This window comes from Ambystoma mexicanum, chromosome 6p, assembly GCF_040938575.1.
Source record: "Ambystoma mexicanum isolate Mex_15411 chromosome 6p, UKY_AmexF1_1, whole genome shotgun sequence".
NCBI lineage: Eukaryota > Metazoa > Chordata > Amphibia > Caudata > Ambystomatidae > Ambystoma > Ambystoma mexicanum.
The window spans coordinates 1374496182-1374519997 of NC_090935.1; the positions used below are offsets into that span (position 1 = coordinate 1374496182).

Sequence of the window (23816 nt, forward strand, 5' to 3'; positions counted from 1 at the left end):
AGCCTCAGATTTGCAGAAGTGCTTGGTCCTGTCCAAATGGAACTTTGGCGCTCGTCCAGCATGACGGCAGTGCAGAACCCTCTGAGCATGGTCCTTGGGGTCAGCGAAGCAATTAGGGAGTACTATCTCCTTCAGATGGGACCGCAGAAACTACCTCAGGTAAGTACGAGGGATGCGTTCTGAGGCGCAACCGGTGCCTGTGAAAGGTAGTGTATGGCTCTGGTGCCATCAGAGCTTGGATTTCGCTGACACAGCGTGCAGACATAAGACCCACCAAGAGGACTGTCTTAATGGTGACTAGCCTGATATCTACGGACACCACTGGCCCAAAGGGTTTATGCGCAAAAGCGTCCAACACTATGTTGTGGTCCCACACAAGGTGTGGCTTCTTGATGGGCAGGTAGAGCCTGGTGAGGCCCATCAAATGTCTTAACCACCGGATTTTTGGATGAGAAAAAACGTCCTCCCCTGAGTTCCAGTAGGCTCCGATTGCCGCCAGATAGGCTTTGAGGGTGAGCCAGATGGTCATCAACTCGAGCCAGTTGATGAGTGCCGCCTGCTCCCAACAGAACCCTGTTGGCACTGGGGCTGTCCAAGGTAGCTTCCCATCCTGCGTGGGGATGATAACCTGCGGACCTGGCTGATGAAAGGGCCTGCCTAGCCGTAGGTTGCTGTCCGTGCTACCCCAGACTAGGTTGTGACAGCGATGCAGTGGAATGCTGCCGGCTCCGCCCGGGAACCCCTCTCCTGAATCCAGGAGGCTGCGCAGTGTAAGCGCAATTTAGGCGCTTGTCCCACCACAATGAGGTCACTGTCCTGTTCAGAAAATGCCCCATTTGAGGGGGAAAATTCTCTCTGAGCTCGTATCCCAGATGAGGCCCAGGAACGTTAAGAGTCGGCCTGGGCTCCAGCTGTGACTTCTTGAGATGGATGGAAAATCCCATTTTGTGTAGTGGAAGCATAAGGACAGTGGCTTTGTGGAGGACTGCCTCCGGAGACCTTTCCCTGATGATCCAGTCTAGGTATGGATAGGCATGGTGACCCTGGGCCCCAAGTAGGGTTGCCACAAGTTCATCCGTCCTGTACAGACCCTGGGGGCCGTATTGAGGCCAAAGGGTATAAACTTGCATAGGAAATGGATGCCCATGATCCTGATCCTATGAAAGGACCGATGGGGCGGCAGATCAGTACGTTAAGGTAAGCATCCTTCTGATCCAGGGAGCACATCCAGTCTCTTGTGCACAATATCTCTACAATACACGCTGGGGTAACATTGTGTGGCGAAAAAATTTGAATAGGAGCCCAGACCCTGCTGGGAGTCTGGGACTTCTTCCACTGCCTGCTGCTCTACGTGCGAGCGAATTACCGCCCACAGTAGTCCTGATCTGTGGGAGTGGAAGGGAGCTGAGAGGCGAAGGAGGGATTGGTAGGCGGAAGCCCGAGGACACTGCAGGGAGGATCCAAGGGTCCGCGAACCTTGTGCGCCAGCATGGGCGTGCGTCTGGCTATACGCCTTAGGGATGGCCTTAGCGAGGATGGATAAGGATTCAGCAGTCTGGGAGCCGTTCCTCCTCTTATCAAGTTCCCAATCGTCATAGAACGGAACAGGTCACACACCCCACTTCTCTCCCCCCAACCCCCCAATGGAAGGTCCAGTATGCATTCCTAAGCGTTTGGGTTGAATTTGGTCACCTGTCAGGCAGTTCTTCTCCTGCCAGTAGTGGTGCAAATGGCACCGCCTGAGGCGTCAATGTGCGCAACGGCGGAATCCATCATGTCTTATGCAACCTTATTTGGCCTCTGCCAGCCTTAACTTGAAGCATGCCAGGTGCTGCACCTGAAGTGGCTGAGGAGTGTGGCTGGGAGAGTGCCAACAGCAAGAGGGGACTCTCTGCAGCTGCCTAAACTTGCTGTTGAGGCGCCTGTTGGTAGGCTGCGCCAAATGGGGTTCAAGCTGTGACCTACTGACCTGAGCCAGCTGCTCAGGAGGCTGTGGGGCTGCCAAGACCATTGGAGGTGTGTGAGCCGGTGTTGAGGGTACTGGCATGGGCAGCTGGGACTATACAGGAGCTTGAGGCGCTGGAACCAAGGGCGGAGTGGTTGTGTGTGCTAGCGACAGAACCAAAGGGAGTATATGTCCCCAGGGTCATGGCTTTTCAAAAAAACCTGTCTTCACAGGCCGGGGGAGCGATTGAAGGCACGGGCATGCTGCGGCCTGAACCCGCTCTGCCTTACTGTCTGTGGGGTGCATCGGCCCTGCAACGATGAAAGGTATGCCGTGGGCCACGTACCTCGGGAAGGTCAGTCCCACCTGGAAACTCTTCCCCCTACCTGTTCCCCAAAGGGGGATGTTGTCAGACGAGCCGCCATTTTATCTGGCCTGGCGGCCATTATGTCAGGCACCATGCCGCGTGCCTGTGTCGTGGTGCTTGCTTCGTTGGGCCCCGCCTCTTCCAAGACTCTTGGCGGTGGTGGTCGAGGCCTAGCCTGCACCTCTGGATAGGGCCTGGTAGGCGGAATGACTTCGGCAATGCTGCGTACAGGCGCCCCCTCAGACATCTGTCTGGTACTATGGCGTAGCCCTTCGGTCCTAACCCCGGTAATAGAACCTTGCAGCCCCTCTGCTAAGTCACCGGTAGGCTTTCACGACCCCCTCGGCCTGGCTGCCGATAGCTGTTGTAGCAGCCTTGGTACCTGCACTGGTACAAGAACCTGGAAGGTCCCTCCCGTGCTTGTGCCTCCTGGATGGAGATAACTTTGCGGGGTGCTTACAGGTGCTCCCTCAGACATCTGTCCGGTACTAGTGTGTAGACCCAGTAATTGAACCTAGCGGCTCCTCAGCACCGTCAACCCCGATAGGATCTCTCGACCCATCAGCCTGACGGCTGGTAGCTGTAGCAAGCAGCCTTGGTACCTGTCCTGTTAACAGGAGCTGTAAGGTCCCTCTGCTCCTACGCATCCTGGGGAAGTAGTCGCGTTTGCAGGGTACGTGGTGCGTACAGGCGCCCCACTCTGACATCTGGCGGTACTAGAGTGTAGCCCCTCAGGCGTAGACCCAGTAATAGAACCTTGCGGCCCCCTGTGATAGTTTGATTAATTTTGACAACAGTAAGACTCTGAGTCGAATGCGTAGTTGTATGAGTTTCAACGAGAACCCAAATCTTTTATTAACAAAACTCTTTCTTCAGTATACTGATAAAGGATACGTTTCTCCGATCTTCTCAGGGGTCTTAAGTGAAGGTCTGTTGGATCACTTTCAGGTAGGGATTTCCTTAATTTAATTATTTGCCGTACACTATGACTTTCAGGAGTTCTTCGCTTCCTCCGACCTGTCCCTTTTCCTCTCAAACAGTCTTTAAAGGGGTTTGCCCTTCTCCTACCGATTCCCTCTGATCTTCCTGAATTTTCCTCTTTCTCTCTCTTCCTCTCTCTCTCTTTTCCTTGTCCTTTTCCCAACACCTGCTTTTAATTCATTTGCCTTTTAGCCAGCCTCCTTCCACCTCTTGGCAACAAGATCCTTTTCGCCGTAGCCTGTTGTGCTTGTTATTTATCTCCTCCTTTACTTCACTCTCCCTTTAGATCGGCGTCGCTGATGAGCGCAACAGCACCCGACTTTGCTCAGCACCGCTGGTGAGGCGGCCGCATCTTTAATTCCCCTCTCTCACTGGGTTCGGTTCCCATGCGTGAGTCGACATCCAGTCCTTCGCCTCTCCCTCAGTATCACCCCTCTCTCTCTGTTTTCACTGCTCCTTCTTTCTAAGCGGGCGGGCCCGGATACTCACAGCGAACCCGTCATCGGGACAACGGTCCCCTCTTGAAAACGAACTTCGTTGTGCGCAACAGTGCGACCAACTCAATAACCTGGATTGGCGACAACGATCGCCTTGTTTGAAATGCTCTCTCTCCTTTACTTCTCTTCACGTCTCGACCGAAAAAAAACCAGGATTTGAGGTTCTCTCGTTTCGCCGTCTTCTCCCTCAGTAGGCCCAGCTGCAACCGTTGGTCTCGATCTCCTGCTCCTCCTCGTCTCCCGTTTCCTAGGATACCAAAACACAGCCTTGATTAGAGGAAAGTCCATACAGGGATCACTTCCTGGTTCTGTATTCGGGCTTTAATAGTACTCCCCGCTGTACATAACCACCGGCAGACACAAGTAAGAAGGCTCATATGCTGTCACATCGTCACACCCCCTCAGCGCAGTGTTGGGTAGGCTCCTGCGACCCCTCAGCCTGACAGCCTGCAACTGTAGCAGCCTTGGTACCTACCCTGGTACACAGGACATGAACGGTACCTTCCTCTCCTACGCTTCCTGGGGCAGGAGTCACTTTTGCAGGGTACGTGGTGCGTACAGGCATCCCCTCACACCTCTGTCCGGTACTAGGGCATAGACCTGCTAATAGAGCCTTGTGGCCCTTTAGCGCAGTCACTGGTAGATCTAGCGATCCCTTGACGTAGCAGCCAGTAGCTGTAGTAGCCTCAGTACCTGCACAGGTTCAAGAATGTCAATTGGGCAAAAGTCTAGGTGAGCTGAAGCACTTCTTGCAGGTAAGTAAAAGTCTTGCACAATGTTTCAGAAGTCTTTGTAGAAAAAGCAGAATCAAGTAGGGCCACAAGCTGGGGGGCTGGTGAGGTGTAGAAGATGCAAGCAACTCTACAGGAGCAACCAATAAAAGTCTCAACTGAGAACAAGTAAGGCTACAAGACAAGAAGTTCTTAGACTGTATGGTATCTTTGGTTAGAAGTAATGGTTTCAGCTGGCTTCTATTCCTGTGTGGCTCTGTAGATCCTTTTGTTCCTATGCCTCAGTCGTGGGGACAAGAGAGGTCATCTGGGGAGTCCTGCAACACAACGCGACAGTCAGCGACAGCAAAGAGCAAACTTCAATTCAGTGGCACTTTGAAGTTTAAGCTCCTCGCGTCTGACCGCAAACCACAACACTGTGGTTCTCGGATACCACTTGAGACTTTCCTTGCTTCTGGGGTCCAGCACTCTGTTTAGGTGGCTCAGGCTTGGTCAGCCCTGCATCAGGGTAGTCCGGAGGATCTTCCTAGAGCTCGGGTCTGAACTAAACATGATCCACTTGATTTGGTGTTCCTCTCCCTGGCACTTCGGTTCCAGCAGCAGCAGAAGTAGTACAACCAGCTTCGAGAGGATGTCCAAACAAGTTCACTTTTTAGTTGATTGGTCCCAGCAACTCAAGGGGAGAAGTTGTCCTAGCAGAGCGTGTCTAGTCGAGACGAATTCAGAGCTTCAGCAAAGCAGCAGGGCTTCACCGGGCAAACCAACGGTCCAGGAGTTGCAGCAGGCGTCTCTTCCAAGTTCTTCTTCGAATTCCTTCGTCCAGTGGTCGACTCTGCCTTCCAAGCCAAAAAACCTTGCCTTTTATGCAGGTTTCTCCCATTCATTCCATCCTAGCTGTCAGTCATCCAGCAGGGTGGCTGTCCTTGTCGGACAGCCAGCCGGCCAATCATCTTTGGATGCATTCCTGTAACCAAGGGGATTAAGCACAGGGATATTTGGGCACCTACCTCACTTCCTGCCCCTGTCAGACATATTGGAGCCAGAGGCAGGCTTCACTCGTGAATCCCGCCAAAAGACAAAATGACAAAGGGACCAAACCTGGTTTGGCGCGCAGACAATCTCAATAAGGACCTTTCCAACAAGAAATGGCGAAAAAAAAGACCATGGGTGCTATATTGCAGCTGCAAACGCGGCCCGCAGTAATAACTCCCAATGGCAGTTAAAAGTAAACCACTGCCACCAGCCATTAATTGTAGAAAGGGTAACATAAAATTGTTACATGAGAAACTAGACAAAGGGGGACACCAAACCTAAAAGTACTGACCTTTTAGGGTTCATGGCCGGAAAAGATGACAAGATTTACAGTGCTTTTCGGCGTAATCCCACAGGAGACAGTGGTTGCACACTCGGTGCATGTCTTTCAACAGGAATTTACGGCGGCAGGGGGGACATCATTTAAATGGGGTTTTGTCCATTATATTTAAACAGGGGAGTTGGGCAAAAAGAGAAGGGGATAATGGGATAAACATTGTCTAAAAGGAGTCAATATAGAGAACCTCCCCCCCTCTCTCCCTACTGTAATGGGCCAAAACCCGAAGAGGCCTGCAAAGCCGTGTCTGGGCATCGATCGATCAATCGCGACGGAGTGGAGTTTGTCAGGAGCCATCAAATGGATGCGCAGTCGTGCGGCGAGGCGAACAATAAAGGACGTTCTACCAACATAACTTTTGTAAATCAAAAAGGCAACAGCCTAGAAGAGAAGTCTGCATTTGCGACCGACTTCAATGGCAGAAAGAAAACAATCTGAGGGACCTATACGCAAGAAGGACCATGGGTACAGTACACGTCACACTAGGGATAGTATCACTAATCAAGCCCCCGTCGACATCAGTTTGAGTTTCGAATACATATCTTGTTATACTCTGCGACTTCCACTAGATGTCAGACTATGCAGAGCATGTGACCCAAGTAGATCCACAAGCTCCAGAAGTACACTTGTTTATTTATAATGCGCACCAGACCCAAGGGTATCAGGGCGCAGAAGACAAAAGAAGGCTTTCAGCTCAGCTACAAAGTAACAAAGGGAAAATCAGGGTATACAAGCATGATATACAGGATAAACACTGGGGCTGTCGGAGAAAGGCATATACTAAAATATAGAACAATACAGGCAGGAGTGTAATTTACAAGGCAGTTTGATGCCATTTACAAAGCGAGAAAGCTAAGGCTAATGTGTTGTCATTTTCTTTGAACCAGTTAATGAGATTGTCCAAATTTAGTAAATGTTTGATCAACTCTCAGTGGTGGTGGTAGGGAATTCCAAAGTTTTGCTGCCTTGACCAGGAAGCTAGTGCCCCCGATTGTAGATAATTTGAATAGTGGCACAAGGAGACAATTAATATTGACTGTTCTAGTGGGTCTGCTTGACGATTTTCTGTTAATTTTCTTTCAAGTAGCGTGGTGCCCTATTTAGGCATTTGTGGGTGAGTGATGTGGTTTTCAGTCGGATTTTGCCATGGGTAGAGCCCGTTGTGTTGTCTCCTAGTCTCAGAGATATGCTCTTTCCTTGATATACTTAGTGCAGCTCTGAGGACGTTATTCTGGAGTGTCTGTATTCTCTTGATGTGTTTGTTGGCGCCAATGTAGAGGGCGTTACAGTAGTCCAATTTGGACAGGATTAGGGCTCTGGCCAAGATAATGCAACTGTTAGAAGATAGGAAATGTTTGCATACTCCAATTTACATGTATATGCAGTGGAGGAAGCCAAAGTATTTACTTGTTTGGTAAATGTAAGGGTGGAGTCAAGGTAAAAACCTAGAGTTTTTACTTCTTTGGCAACTTTAATGGGGTTCCCATCAATGGTGAAGGATGAATATTCTGGGCTTAGTCGTGTGAGGTGGGGGTAGTGCTGAGGATGATGAGCTCTGTTCTATCATCATTCAGGAGAGACCATGAGATGCCATCCATGCCTGAATGATGCTGTAAATTCTATTCACCAAGGCCAAATCCTTATCATAATCCCCAATAAGTGGTAAGAGGATCAGAGTATCGTCTGCACCGTTGGGGTAGGCGATAACAAGATGGTCCAGATCATCAAAAAGGGGCTTGGTAAATATGTTACACAAGGTCTGAGAGACACATGATCCCTAGGGCACCCCACAGGTGATGGGGATAGGGTCTGTGGCTGCTGAAGGGGAGAAGACTCAGTCCTGTTGCTGAGGAAGGATTGTATCCAGACTATGGCCTCCTTGGAGAAATGGGCTTCTGAGTCCAAGTCGCTGAATAAGACCTTGTGGTCCACCAAGTCAAATGCAGCCGATCGGTCAAAGAGGAGAAGCAAAGCTAATTTTCCATTGTCTCTGAGCTCATCAATTTGGGCCTTTAGATCTAGTAATGCTGTTTCTGTGCCGTGTTGCGGCCGGAAACCAGATTGTCGTGCTCCTAGAAGTTGGTTAAGTTCCAAGAACTTCTGAATTTGGAGGTATGCTACCTTATCTTTAATTTTTAGGAGTAATGCCACTGTTGTGATGGCATGTAGTTGGTCAGTATATAGTGGGGTCTAGTGTTTGTTTCTTGAGGAGAGGGAGTACCCAAGACTCTAAGGTTACATGGGATGGTACCGGATGAAAAGGAGGCGTTGATAAGTTTCGAAATGAAAGGTGCTAGATCTCTAGCAGCATCCTTAATTAGTTGTGCTGGGCATTGGTCACCCTGGCAATGTGAGGGTTTGAGCAGGATTATGACCTTCTCAACCTCAATAATAGAGACTTTAAAGAAGCTGAAGCGGGTTAGTTGTTTAAGTGGGGGCAAGGGAGTTTTGTTAGGTGAAGTTGAGGATGTTAGGTAAGCTTTCTTTAGTGCCATCTTATTCTGAAGGTTAGAGACTTAATTGACTAGAGCATGCTGAATTTTGGAACACCAAGTTTTGTCTTTGACACAGTTATCTTGTACTGGAATTGGAGTTTCTAGTGCTTTTAATATTATGAATAGTTCTTACATACTGGAATTAGCTTGCAGGATTCCGTTGTAGGTTTCCTGTTTCGCCAAGAGGATGTCTTTCTTGTATTGTGCTGATAAGTTAATTAAGTTTGTTTTGTTTTCAGCAGAGGGAAGTAATCTCCATGAAGTTTCACATTTCCTCTCATCTAACATCAAGTTTTCAAGTGAAGGGTGAACCAGGTATGGCGGTGGCTTTTAGGCTTGCTATTTCTCAGTTTTAGTGGTGCAATATCAAGGGAGCTGGTCATAATCCTGTTATATTCAACAACTAATGAGTTGGGATCCATATCGTCAGGTAGTGAGTTGAGATTAGGTAAGATGCGGGGAAGAAGTTTATCTAGTGATATTCTTTTTGTTTCTGGTTAGTGTAGGAGGGGAGGATAGGGTCGACTTGACGGTGGGCCTTTCAGTTGCCAAAGTGATTGCCAGGAGGTGATGGTCTGTCCAGATTTAAGGGATGATCATAGTGATCGATGTGTTACAGTAGTGATCCGCCACCCAATCAAGTATTCTGCCCTTATTGTGAGTTGGTAGGTTCACTGAGTGAAAGAGTTCTGCCAGGATGTTGGCCACAGTGATTGCTTGTTGATCATTCGGGTCGTTAAATCCCAAATAGAGATCTCCAGCAACAGGGTTTGTGAGGTGCTTTTTAAGTTATGTGACAGAATCGTGGAGATATCTTTGTTGAAGGTACCAATAGGGCCAGGCGGTCTATATATGAGGTGGATATTAAGAGTTGGCAATAGGTATTTTGACTGACAAGGATTTGCATGATTTGATGTCTGGAGAAGGGGCTAATCTCATGGATAGAATTGATTTAGCGATAATGGCTATGCCTTTCAACACTCCTGAACTGCCCTACATGTTTGTCCCAAAAAAGCCCTTTTGTGCTCGACATCCCTCACGGGCCACATTTATCCACAATCATGTATGACATGCATTACTTACCGTAAAAGCATTTCTGATGATTGTATCTGCTTAGATTCACATGCTGTGCACATGGTCTGGCATCCAGTGGTAACCGCGGAGTATTGCATCTCGTCTTTCGGGGGACCGAAAGGGGACGTCGGCATAGGCGTGTCTGAAACACTATTCCTATCGTGACGTGTTTAATACCCAAAATCCCTCATGCGCCGAGGTCCCTCAGATTTTTTTTTCCGCCCAGATAACTGGTCGCCCTATAGTGGAGCTCTTCATGAGACATTGTTTATCTTACCGAATTGTCCTTTTCTGGACCACTATGGGGAAGATCAAGGGGCAACGGACAACTGGGAGGACACCCAGCAGGATGATCACAATTCTGATATCGTTTGTCTCGACTCTCCCCCATCCACCCCGATTCGACAAGCTTGCCCGGTGGATGATCAAATGGCTTTCAACAACATGTTGAAAAAAGCATCGAAATTCTTTAAAATTGCCATGCTTGAAGCCTTGCCCGAACAAGATTTCGCGGAGGACATTATTAATGAAAAGCCTCCGGCAAGCCAGTCTATCCCTCTCTTGAGCTCTGTAAAGAGACGGCTGGCCCCTTCTTTACTCACACCCGCTCAGACTAGGGCTGTGAACCCAAGGGTCGAAAAACTTTAGCGGCCCTCTCCCACTGACCCGCTTTATATCAAAGGACACGCAATCCCAGACTCGCTGGTGGTGACCAACACTCGCAAGAGAGCAGGGGTTCCCCTTGCCACGGGAGAGTCACCCCCGGACAAGGGGTCCAAAAGGTTGTATGCCTTAGGCAAACGGGTTACGTCGGCGGCGGCCTATACCGTCCGGATTGCCAATAACACGACGTTACTGGCAAGCTACGTCAACGCCCAATGGAACCTACTCCAGGAAGGCCTTCAGAAGGTTCCGGAACCAACCAGAGCCAAGCTTCTCGCCATTGTCTCGGAGGGCAAACTTGCCAATCAGAATGTTGTAAAGAATACCCTGGACACCGCAGAGACAGCAGGCAGGTCTCTCACACAGGGTACTCTCCTAAAGAGACACGCGTGGCTGTGCACATCGGGCTTCAGGCCTGAGACCCAGGCATCCATTATCAACAAACCCATCGAAGAGGCCAACCTCTTCAGGAAGGCGGTAGACGATGCATTGGAGACAGCCAAGAAGGAGCATGAGACTATTATGTCGCTGCACCAGATTTCCCAAAAACCCTCTTCACAGAGGGGCAGTAATTCTCGGCGGTCCTTTCGAGGACAAGCCCGTGCCGCTCAAAATAATTTCGGCACGGGCAACTTCAACTCAAGTCAACCTGCTGCAAGCCCCACTTACTATCCCCAGAGGGGTCAGAAGCGCGGAAAAGAATAGGAAGCAGAGGCTCCAATTCCAGAGGAGCGTCAACTTCGGGTCAAATGACCACCAAGTTCAGGTCCCCTCCCATGTCTCCCCGGTCGGGGGGCGATTAACATCTTTGCTCAAGGCATGGGAGGGGATAACTTCAGACCAGTGGGTCTTAAAGACGGTCGCCCACGGTTACTGCGTGGAATTCGCCCGACCTCCACAGTTCAGACCGCTGAAACATCGACGCCTTTCACCCGAACATCTGTAGATCCTGATCAAAGAGGTGGAAGCGCTGCTGGGAAAGGACGCCATAAAAGCTGTCCCAATTCTTCAGGTAAACGAGGGTATCTATTCAGTGTACTTCCTTGTACCCAAAAAGGATCTCACCATGCGTCCTGTTCTAGACCTGCGCCCAGCGAACAAGTTCATGAAGCCCCAGATGTTTCGCATGGTAACACTGCAAGAGGTGATCCCATTGCTAAAACAGGGGGACTTCATGACAACATTGGATATGAAAGATGCATACTTTCATATTTCAATGCTGCCAGCGCACAGAAATTTCCTAAGGTCCATGATTCAGGACAAACACTACCAGTTCAAGGTACTCCCCTTCGGCATAGCCTCGGCACCAAGGGTGTTTGCCAAGGTCCTGGCAGTGGCAGCGGCACACCTGCGCAGACTTTCAGTTCCAGTTTACCCTTACCTCGACGATTGGCTCATCACGGGGGACTCGTTCGACGTTTGTTTTTCGAACACCCAAAAGACAGTAGACCTACTGTTCTGCCTGGGATTTTCTATCAACAAAAAGAAATCCAGCCTTGTCCCCAGCCAAGTAAAAGTTCCTGGGGGCTCTAATTCGTACGAAAGACGGTCTAGTCTTCCCTTCCAGCGAGAGGGTTCAGAACATGCTCTCTCAGGTTCCTCAGTATGTAGCCAGTCAAGAGGTGACGGTACGCAAAGTTATGCGTTTGCTAGGGATGAAGGCATCATGTATATACTTGGTTCCCCACGCGCGGCTGCGCATGCGTCCCATGCAAGAGTGGCTCAACAACCAGTGGTGTCAGGCCAGCGGACAATGGGAAGATCTGTTAGTTCTCTCGCCAGCCCTCGTTCTCTATCTGCAGTGGTGGTCGAGGGAGAACCTCTTGAAGGGGAAAACTTTCACCATCCCTGCAGTGGAAGCCACTCTCACGACAGACATCTCTCACAGGGTGGGGGGCTCACCTGCTTCAACAGACAGCGCACGGAGTGGGGTCCCCTCAGGTAGCGTCCAACCATATAAACCTACTGGAGCTACTAGCAGTGTTCAAAGCATTGAAAGCCTTTCAGGAGCAACTGCAAGGGAGGACAGTGCTGGTCCTAACCGACAGCACAACAACAATGTATTACCTGAACAAACAGGGGGCACTCACTCTCCAGGGCTATACAAGCTTTCCCAAAACATCTGGATATGGGCTCTCAAACACAAGATGTTCCTGATATCCCAACATGTTCCAGGGGAACTCAATCTTCTGGCAGACGTACTCAGCAGAGATTTTCCTCTGCCAGAAGAGTATGAATGGGGACTGCACGAAGACATTGTATCCAACGTCTTCGCAGAATGGGGGTTTCCAGAGATCTACCTGTTCGCTACTCAGGAGAATGCCCAATGCCAAGATTACGCCTCCAGGTACCCCCAGAACCGATCCAAGGGGAATGGTCTCTGGATAACTTAGTCGGGGAAATTTGTCTACGCCCCCTCCCCCCCACCCCCGACTCCCCTTCTGAACAAGATAGTACACAAGGTACACCAGGAACCCGTCAGTCACCATGATTCTGGTGGCTCCCATGTCGGCCCGCCAACCTTGGTTTGCGCACCTGATGGAAATGTCCCTCTCCCCACCAGTCAAGCTGCCCTGCCCATGTTGTCTCAGGAGAGGGGGGAGACTCTGCACCCATGCCCACAAACTCTGAACTTAGCAGCCTGGCTCCTTAGGTCAGAGTTTGGACATCTGCAACTCCCTCAAAGATGCATGGACATACTGAGGAAGGCAAGAAAGCCTAACACGTTATTGCTATGCCAGCAAATGGAAACGTTTTGTCATCTGGTGCAGTTCCAAAGGCGTTAATCCCACCGATTGCTCACCTTCACACATTGTGTTATATCTAACCCATCTGTTGGACTAGCGGCGTTGTCAGCCTACACCACGACACAGCAGAAGGCATTGTGGTGGAAAATACCTGTGATTAAAGCCTTTATGGAAGGGGTTAAAAGAATGTATCCCCCATCACTCACCCAGCCCCTGGGTGCGATCCAAATGTGGTTTTAACTAGGCTCATGGGACCCCCTTTTGAGCATATGCATAAAGCTAGTCTGAAAGACCCGACTTACAAGACAGCCTTTCTAGTAGCTATCACTTCTATCAGAAGAGTTAGCGAACTACAGGCCCTCTCGGTTTTGGACCCCTTTGTTACAGTCCACAAAGATAAGGTAGTTCTGCGCACTCATCCCAGACTTGCGCCAAAATTTATTTTGAAGTTCCATGTGAACCAGTCAATTGAACTACCCACGTTCTTCCAGAGACCTACTAACATGGCCGAAAGAAGCCTTCACACACTAGATGTGCGCAGAACAGTCATGTTCTACATGGATAGAACTAAACCACTGAGGAAAACTAAACAATTCTTTGTTTCAGTGGCAGCTGGTAGAGAAAGGGATCCTGTCTCTAAATCAGCAATATCAAGGTGGATTGTCAAATGCATCACACTATGTTACTCTTGCAAAGAGAGAACTGCCCTTCAAGCATAGAGCACATTCTACTCGAGGCACTGGGGCATCGATAGCATTCACTGCAAATGTTGCCCTAGAGTCCATTTTCAAAGCGGCAACCTGGAGTTCTGTACACACCTTTACAAAACACTATTGCCTAGACACTCATTCTAGGTCTGATTCTCAGGTGGGACAAGCAGTAGTAAGACATCTTTTTTCTACTGTTCCTTCTCACAACCCAACTCCAGGTACTGCTCGCTAGTCTATGCACAGCATGTGATTCTAAGCAGATTAACAAGCATCAGAAGGCATGCATTACTTACCGTAAAAGCATTTCTGATAATTGTATCTGCTTAGATTCACATGTGCCCTCCCTGCCTCCCCGCACAATAAACGGCGCAAAGTGGTGAAGCTACATGTGTATGGAAATGCCGAAACTAGGGTAACTTAGTTTAAGGCACAGAAGCTTAATTACATATCCCATCGCTACAAGGTCATTATAAAATAGAGGAAAACGCATTTGAATCATGGCCATCAGTAATACCAATAGACCTTGCCTCCAAGATTAACATTTTTGCCCATATCCAGTTGGATCCCAAGACGAGCACACCAATTGTAATTTCCTGATTTTATGTCCCAATTGAAATCTAGGTTGAGGAATTGTGCTACTCACAAATTCTTATATAAAGAACCATATGGACAGCTACTGTGCAACATTAAAGACCCCAACCTTGGTCTCAAGGGTCAGACAATCACCCATGAAACACAAACATTTCAAAGTAATTCAACAGTAGTGAGGACAATATGTCACTTTTTTTCAAATATCATTTACTTACATTTACACCATACGTCAGTCCCGACAATCACTTTCAGTAATAACATTCCAATTGCCTACTTAAGATGAAAACATGTATCCTAGAGGCTATTGTACCCCAAAGACAACGCTATTTGGCACAGAAGCTGTAATCTGGCAAAGTATAGTGCAACGATATGCCACTCCATAATATTTTCAATAAGTCCACCGATGTGGCGTGTAGTCTGAAATATCAGTTTCTTTTCAAGATTCAATCATTTCAAATCTATCACCTCTTGGGAATTGCCTTTCACTTTTTCCAGGATAACCCATTTCAAATATGTAAACCCATTTCAAATATGTAAAGGACTGTGCATGGTCCATGTAGTGTCTTACCAATGGGGCCCGTTTGATTCTATTTTTAATATAGCTTCTGTGCTCAATAAGCCTCGTCATGCACTCTGTTCGTCTTTCCAATATAATGGCAGCAAGAAGAAAAAGTTATCAAATACATAACATTCTCAGTCCTACAGTTGGTTTGCTGAGGTCTACAGATTGTAATGGCTTTTCCTCTATACCAAACCTCCTAGTGGTGGGCTGTGTGTGGCTTAAATTAAGTTGCCCTAGTCATGGCATGTCTGCCTTTTGCAGATGCTCCCATGCACATATGTGACTTCACGTCAGGTTGCACTGTTATTTATTGCGGCAGCCATTTTTTAGGTTGCTTGCACACTATGTAAATAACTAGTAACAAGGTTATTCAGCATGGTATTTATCTGCTAAAAATAAGCAGCAAGGGCGATAACTTCTTCTAGATGCATTGTTTAATTTAACAGTGAGACATCCCTGTTCCGTTTTTTTGCCTCTCAGTGACTAGACCATGCAATTTTGGAAAAACAGGGCATTGCCAGCCTGATAACCTGTTTCAGCTTATGTGAAGTAATCATGGGTAAGCATTTATTCCACTACCCATAAGAACATATGAACAGTATGTTGATTAGAGGTGTAGAATTTTAATACAGGTTCTTATGGGTACCTTTGACAGGGCAGCCAGTTGAAAAACACCTGATCATAACCGCACATACTGGATGGTGTGGATTCAACATTTACGGTTGTTGGTGTCCATGGGCAACTATTAGAGGTACACTTTCTGCATTTATGGCGCAATATGTAGAGGTTTTAATCAAGTTATTAAACAGACAAAAAACAAAAGTATGTCACTATTTCTAAAGACAACCCTGCAAGGATTTAGGAAGATGGGTTCTTTCAGTGCACATTTTGAAGGTCATATTTTTTAATACAAGAGGTTCACTACACGATTGGGGATAGTTGCCGACTCTAAGGAATATCCAGCACAAAAGGGCTTTTTTGGGACAAACATGTCCGCATTTCAGGAGCGTTGATAGTGTAAGTGTACTAACCCACATTCTAGTTCCAAGAACACAATGTGGCACAATTGCTTGTCTTGGTGTTATTTCCAAACGTGTATTTTACATCATATATGTGTATTGATGTATGTGTACTGCTAGTCAATTATACCAATGTTGGGTTGGTTTGAAAAATCTTTTTAATGAATCACAATATCTTGTGTGATTTGGATAATAAAGTATTTTTCCATGTTTTTACAATACCATAAATGGTGATAACACGGGGCCCTTATTTCAGGACTGCTTAAATGAGGGAGAGGTGAGTGACTATTAGAGAGCCTTCCTTTTTTGATATTCTTTTAGTACCCAGTAGGCAGGAAGGTATACAAGTATCTGGTTTTACCGATTGGGTTTTGCAAAGGCTTGTTTAAAGCAAGCTCAAAGAGTTCCCATGAGGAGCTTTTGGGACGGGGCAGGATCTGTGTGAGAATGGCCATGGGGATGAGCATTAGGGGTGTCACGGTATTAGTTTTATGACGGTACAATAACCTTCTTGCCAAATGACGGTATATCATGGTCATCGCGGTATAGCAGGTGGAGTTAACTAATCTTAACAAATATTTTCTAAAAGGTCATAAATTGTCAGATTTATCATCACAAACAAAACCAGGCACCCAGGTCCAGAATTGGGCTTTTCAACATACTTTCCACTGAAATGCCACCCCTTGCTTCCACCAAACACAAACACACGTGTGGAGAGGAGGAGGGAGGGGGGGGGGGGCCCTGCTGCGACTGGCAAAGCAAACTGAATAGCTTTTCTTAAGTTGTCATTTAGGCTTTTAGCTCCCCCACTGGCTACTGGTGAAGATGAACATGTTGCCATCTTGATAACCTGCATGCCATACACACACACATGCACACGCACTCTCTCTTTACGTTACAGCCTTTAGTTTACTTCCGGGCCAAAAGGTGTTCAGTAATCAGGGACATGTTACCCTTTGGTATGGCAGCAGGGAATACCCACAGAGATGAGTAAATTTCACAGTGCGACTTATTATATGTAAATTCAATGATAGAACTAGGGAAAGCCCCCATTGTCATATGTTTAGAAAACATTATCCATTATAGATATATAAACCCCAAAGCCGCCAACCCAAAGTCCCCGAAGGATAGCTCAGCGGCAACATGCGCGCCTTGGAAACAAGACGACACGAAGCAACACAGGTTCGATCCCCGGGTCTGCGCTTAGAAACCTCTGGGTGTTTAAGCACGTTATAAATACGCAACTTAGACAAAAACAATTATGTAACTAAATAAACAAAAACAATTTATTTAACAGCGCCTCGGTGCCTGTGGGCTGTGTGAGCGCTTTAAAAAAAAATGTAAATAAAAAAAAAAGCAAACCCTTTTCCTTCTTGGCACTGTATTTATTCTTCCTATTGCTAACATATTGATTTTGTGTCAGGCACGTGTGGTTTATGGAATGGCATTAAAAACTGCTCAAACTGAAACTACTTGGCAGACGGCACATCCAACAGTGCAAGACCAAGACTGCGCAGCACTTGCTTACTGCAGCCTTTCCAAATCAGATTGAAAAGCACACAACGGTATGAACGGTATACCGGTATAAACAACGTGACGTTAATATTGTTCAATTAATTGGTTCACGGTATCTTTAACGGTATACCGTAATACCGTTACATCCCTAATGAGCATGGCCATGGGTAGTCCATAGGTGGGTAAATAACCCAACACCTGGAAGCGGTGTCCCTCCTTATAGGCAATCTCTTCCTATATGTACTATAATGCAATAGTTTCACCTTATAGGTGGTACTAAACTATAAATGCAGCTACAAGAACGTAGTTTGTCAAATAGCTTTCAGAATCTGAACGCTAGAGTACCCGATAGGAACAGAATGGCTGCCAACTCTTTCAACTCAGTCATGCCAAATTCAAATAAAGCCATGAAAAAGTTAGACAAATAGCAGTCTCCATAGAGCTCTTCTAGTCAGCCACAATATCCACACACAACCTTAAGGTGATGGAAAAAAAATAGATCTGAGATTGGAAAGAACAAAACTTTACTGGTAAAACCGGCACTATGGCCCATTGAAAGATTAGCTTCACCAGATGTATTGTTCCTTTACTGGTTCGGTGGACATAGCCCTTGCCAAGGTAATCACTGTGGAGCTTCTAGTAAATCATAGAGCTAGGAAGGTGGCAGTCCAAAGAGATATGACCTTAACATGACAGTTTGTCAAGGTGCCGTTTAGGCATGCAAATCATAGCCCAGAGGTGTTAGAAGCTACCACCGGTGTTACATGCCTAAGAGGCCATGATAGGGACTCTGTTGTAGCTTCTTGTGGATAGCAGGCAGGTCATAGGGAGATGCAGACAGGCAAGCTCCCTGCAAGTCCCAAGAGCATCAACTAAAGAGCAATACCTACCCTGACCACCTTGCTTGTTCCTGCTTCTCTGTTGTAAATTGAGTGCATATTAAAGAAATGAGGGCCAAACAACAAGCAGATGAGTCAAAAAGGGCTTAGTGCTCCATCTGACTTCATCAGGTACCAATGTGCCCAGGACTAAGGAGATCTAGTATTCACCGTTCAGTAACCATAGGAATTTCTGAACATTTGTCAAATCTCATTCTGGCCATTTTCATCCACGTGCCTGCCAAGACTCAGTTCATGTAAACTGCACAGTAAACAATCTCTGGGTGTGGACTTGTGCTAGTGCAAATGCAAGTGTTATTCTTTTTAATCTGTTCTATGCCTTGTGGCTTATTTTGCAAGGCAGCATCTTGCTAAAAATAATTAAATGGATTGGGCCTAAGACAATAGAAATGTTGGGGTCCCTAAGATTAGCCATTAAAAACAGTGGGTTACTCACCTGAGGAGCCAGAAGACTGTTTGGAGATAAATATAGGCCCAAATGTACCTGCAGTGAATATGATTAGTTTAGGGACTACAGGTATGCCAGAGGACAGTCCATGTTCTCGAAACCTATAGTAAACACTCAGCACAAAAGGTAGGATGGTAAGCAATTGATGTTTTAGAGCTCTGGGTGTTTGCCCAAGTTTCCTCAGCCGTAACAGTACCTTAGAAAGGGGAATGGTAGTTGAAGTTTTAATGGCCACCTTGGTACACAGACTTTGGGGGGGGGGGGGGAGCGGGGAGAGTGTGAACCTAGTCCTAGCATGAACCACTGTAAAGCGACCCATTAACATAGCGTCAGGTGCAGTCCTGGTACTTTGAGCCAATAACACGCCCTGGGACCTATAATTATAGGCCCAGCAGCATCTCTGGATGCTTGGATAAGGTATTTAACATGTTAAGAACAAGGGTACCTCTAGCATGATTTGATATTTTATTTGTATCGTGCTCGTACACAAGTGTTTGAGTGTGACAAGGCAAAGGAGGGGGCACAAGGGAGAACAAAAATGATCTTACTAGGCCCAGTGACATTGAGATCCTGCAAGTGCATAGGAAAGGGAAAGGGGAAAAGCGCATGGAATGCGGAGAGTGGAAAGTGCAGAGCAGAGGATAAACAGATATAAATAAATAAAAATAAAATATATAATGGAGCAATAAACCAGGGTAGTCCAGAAAGTGCTGTGTTTACTGCAGCAGAACTAGAAGTCTGATAAGTGCATAAAAAGAAGAAAATGGGGGATGGGGGCTGTATGGGTACAGATACAGTCCCAGGTGCAAGGGATGGCCAGGAGGAAGTGCAGAAGGGTGGCAGGGTGAGCAGGTAACTGGGCCAAGGGGACGGAGGGTGGCCAGATGCACAGTGCCAAGAGAGCAGATCAGCGAGGGGGAGCAAACGCAGATGCAAAGAGGAAGGTCTTGAGGTGCTTCCGGAACCAGAGATGGTTCTCCTCAAGTTTTAAGAGTGGCAAGGAGGCTGTTCCAGAGGGAGGCCCCGGCCAAAGAGATTTACCCCGACTCGTTTCTTTGAGAAACGACACCCTGAGGGAGTTAGAGGAGCGAAGAGCTCGAGAGGGGAGGTATTTGCGGAGGGATAGCTGAAGGTATTTTGGAACCAGGCCCCAGAAAGCCTTGTGGACAATGCAGAGGGTTTTAAATTTAACCCTTGCATCCACTGGGAGCCAATGAATAGATTTCAGAGCTGGAGAGATACGATCCCAGGGCTTGAGGCCAAGGACAAGTCTCGCAGTCTTGTTCTGGATTAGTTGCAGAGGGCGAAGAGTAGAGGCAGGTAGATTTAGAAAGAGGCTCTTACAATAGTCCAACCTAGAGAGAACCAGAACTTGGGAGACAGTGAGCTTCTGGAGGAAGGAGAGGAAAGGAAGAGCGACTCTGAGGAGGTTCAATAGGTAGTTTGACCTTTTAGAGACCTCAGAGATGTAGGCGGAGAAGGAAAGTGTGGAGTCAAAGATGAACCCGAGGTACTTGGACTCACAGGTGGGTATAGGAGGAGGGCCAAGCGCAGTCGGCCAGAGACAGAGGGGAAAGGATGGAGAAGGGTTGCCGATGAGGAAGATTTCTGTCTTGCTGGCATTCAGACAAAGATCATTAGCGCATAGGCGGCTGAGGGCAGCCTAAAAATGACTACTGTTGTCAGTGTAGCACTGGAAATTTGAGTATAGAGTGGCAATACAGTGGGCCAGAGTTGCCATGCATTGGTTGAAAAGCCAGGGCGAGAGGTTAGACCCCTGGGGAACACCACATGTAGCGAGGAAGATAGAGGAAAGGAATGACCCCAGTTGAACCTGGGAGGGTCAGAGAGGAAAGAGGTCAGCCAGGCCAGAGCCTGATCAGTGATACCCAGGTTCACACAGAGGCAGTTATGCATGGTTGACTGTGGCGAAGGCAGAAGAGAGATTGAGTAGAATGAGGACAGAGGGAATGTTAGATTCAAGGTTGGAGAGCAGATCTTCACGGATGTTCAGGAGAGCAGTTTCCGTGCTTTTGGCTGCTCTGAAACCTGACTGGTGGTCATGGAGACAGCCAACAGAATCAGAAAGAAGGTTAAGCTGAGAGATGGCCAGCTTTTCCAGGAGTTTACCCAGAAAGGGAGTAATGGAGATTGGGCGATAGTTAGCCGGACAGGAAGGAACAGCTGTGGGTTTCTTCAGAAGAGGATGCACAAGGGAGTGTTTCAGAGGGGGGGGAAGGATCCGGAAGCAAAGGAATGGTTGCAAAAATCATCAAGGGCCGTAGCGACGGTGTCAATGTGGTCGTTGATGGTTTTAGAGGAACAGGGATGAACCTGTTTTGACGAGGCTTTCACAGATCGGACTTGTCTAGCGACCTCATCAGGGGAGAAGTGAGGAAAGGAAGAGAAGGAGGGAGGGGGTGGTGGAGGATGAACAAGAAGACCTCCATTTCCTCTCAGCCGCCCTACACTTACGTTTAAGTGTAGCTAAGTCAGAGTCATACCGGTAATTACACTTGGCTTTGGACTTCAAGCGGATCCTCATGACAGGGGCAAGAGCATAAAGAGTATCAGAAATGAAAGAGTAGAGAAGGGACAAGGTTTTGTCCGGGTGTGAGTCAGCCAGATGAGGAGAGGAGGGGTGGTGGGGGGGGGGGAGATGGTAGCAGCGAAAGCCTCACCTGACACAGTGTTGGGGTGCGCTTGGCTTGGGGAGAAGAGAGTGAGATGAGAGGAGAGAAGGCAGTGGTCACTCCAAGAGAGATGAGTGGTCAGAGGGATAGAAAGGGGGAGGCCAGAGGAGATCAGGACATCAAGTGTGTGTCCTGCAGTGTGTTGGGCCAGAGGGGAAGATAGAGAGGGAATCGCAAAGGTCGCGAAAGAGCAGAGATTAGGGACATGGGGAAATCGAGGTGGATGTTGAGGTCACCAAGGAGGAGGAGTTGAGTGGTAGAGGACAGGAGGGAGGAGAGGTAAGCCCACTCAGAAAGAAAAGGAGATTTGCCCAGGGGGCAGGTTTAGAGTAGCATAGGACCATCTACTGTCAAGCAAAAGGACCACTCGTCTGAAGTGTTCAGAAGTAACAGATCTTCAGGCCTTATGGTGTCAGGGATAAATTGGGGTTGTTTTACCATGGCGGAAAGGTCAGCAGCGGAAATGACTGCATGAGAAATGTACGACATACATAAATGTTAATACATTTCTCATGCGGACATCCATGGTAAAACCACCCCAAAACCTAACCCCTACCCACACCGCCAACACCCCTACTTAACTTTCACCTCGAAGCGCTGTGTCCCTGCAACGCTGGTTCCGTTTCACTTCCGTGATCGAGAATCTGCGCCGAAGGGTCCTTTTCTTTTTTTTGGTCAGGCAGCTGCAGGGGTGTCCCCCGTAACACTCCACTCACTATACTGTATAGTATGGTGAGCGGGGTGTAGCGAGGGACACCCCCCAGCCTTTTTTTTTTTTTTTTTTACCTACCCCACCAAAATATACATACCACAAAAGGTTTGAAACTTTTGTAGTTCAAACTTTTGTTGGTATGTATTTTAGGTCTTTTCGTGGGGTAGGTAAAATGGATTCAGTAATTTTTGCTGATTCCTCAGGGGATGACCCGAGAATATCTGCGTGGACAACCACTCTCACTACCCACCTCTTGGATGTTAAGAATCATATGTGCACAGGAGGTGGAGAAGATGGCAAAAGAAAAGCTGCCAAAGAAAAATAAATACATGTAAACATGTTTTGGTGTCCCAGGTAAACCCATGCAACTTGGAAACTTGACGTGGGAGGGAAACCGAAGGGAAATTGGCTAGAAAAACCCTGAATCAAAATCCTTAGGCGGTAGCACCCAGTCAACGGAGTCCAGCATGCTTCGATAAAGGAAGGAAAAGCATCAAGGAGTCTGAGAAAGCTGGCAGGGAGAAGAGTTCTCAGAAGGTATGGTGACACAGGCAAGCACAGAGGCAACACAAAGCATTGGACTGTGAAACAGGGGTGCATAAAGAAAACAAAGAAGAGAAATGGCCAAAGGAAAATATGGTAGGGGCAAGGAAAGACTGATAATCAAGAAACGGTCAGACCGAGGGCTGAAGAGGGGCCGAAAAAAACTAGAAAAAACATCAGGCAGAAAAACCTCAGCAGTCCCCAAAAGAGACCAAATCCATACAGCCAAAGCTGCATAAAGGAGAACGTACTGCTATACTTCCAGGCTTTTGAAGGTTAAAGAAATAACATGGGCAGCACCACAACCCATTCATCACAGACTACACTATTCCACGGACTTGCATACTATGCACATTTGCAGTAACAACAGGGCATGCCAGGAATTGTTGTTTGGTATCAGGAAGAGTTTTCCAGTGCCCAATTGACACCACATGGTGGTGAAGCAATCCCACCAACCCCCTTCCATAAGCCAAAAGCCAAAAGGGGGTTGATGGGATTGCTTCACCACCATGTGGTAATTGGGCACTGGAAAGGAACTCTTCCTGATAGCTGACCAAACAACAATTCCTGGCATAAACCAAAAGGTTACTGCAAAGATGGAGGGCAGAGACCATTGTGAAAGACCCCACCCCCATGTTTCGGGTGGCACGATAGGTGGCTTGAGAAATTTAGATGTTTCCCAAAGCTAATGTGGACTCTTCTCTGCTTATGGTGGATTAACTAAATATTCATCTGTGCTTTCAATATGAAGCAATCTGTGTCTTGGGATTCCTAGAGCCGGCATAATGTTTGCATAAACATTTGAAATGGTAAGTCAATGCAGTCATAAAAAAACAGATATTAATGCTTACCTTGAGTAGTAACTCTGTGACCTCAAAGTGGCCATATGAACATGCATTATGCAGGGGCACAAGTCCACTAGAAAAAACAAATTCAAGTTCAATATCTAAAAACCTGTGCAGCACAAGTAAGACGGGAGAAGGAAAACAGACTATTTGCAATATTATCAATACAGTGAGACTGGACTGAAACCATACAATGATATAACTTTAAGACAACGCTCAATAAATATTTGTTGATGGTTTGATATTGTTCCACTTTCACATGCTCAATGATCCGTAGCGCTTACTATACTTGGCACATGTATCTGCTTCTCACCCAAGGGCATGGACATTCCAGCACTTAGCCTCACTCCCTCCTCCCCTCTTGTCTCTCTCTACACTTTAACATTCTGAACACTCACAAGGCCTAGTAA

The 23816-nt window shown here is 47.4% G+C and overlaps 1 protein-coding gene across 3 annotated transcripts in view; it reads right to left on the reverse strand.

Moving 5' to 3' along the window:
- TNKS (tankyrase) overlaps positions 1-23816 on the reverse strand; it is a 2071987-nt gene that overhangs the window by 1452930 nt on the left and 595241 nt on the right. For all 3 annotated transcript variants that reach the window (XM_069626094.1, XM_069626093.1, XM_069626092.1), the window contains one exon: positions 23413-23479. In XM_069626094.1, coding sequence (XP_069482195.1) covers positions 23413-23479 — 67 coding nt within the window. The remainder of the gene's footprint in view (positions 1-23412; positions 23480-23816) is intronic.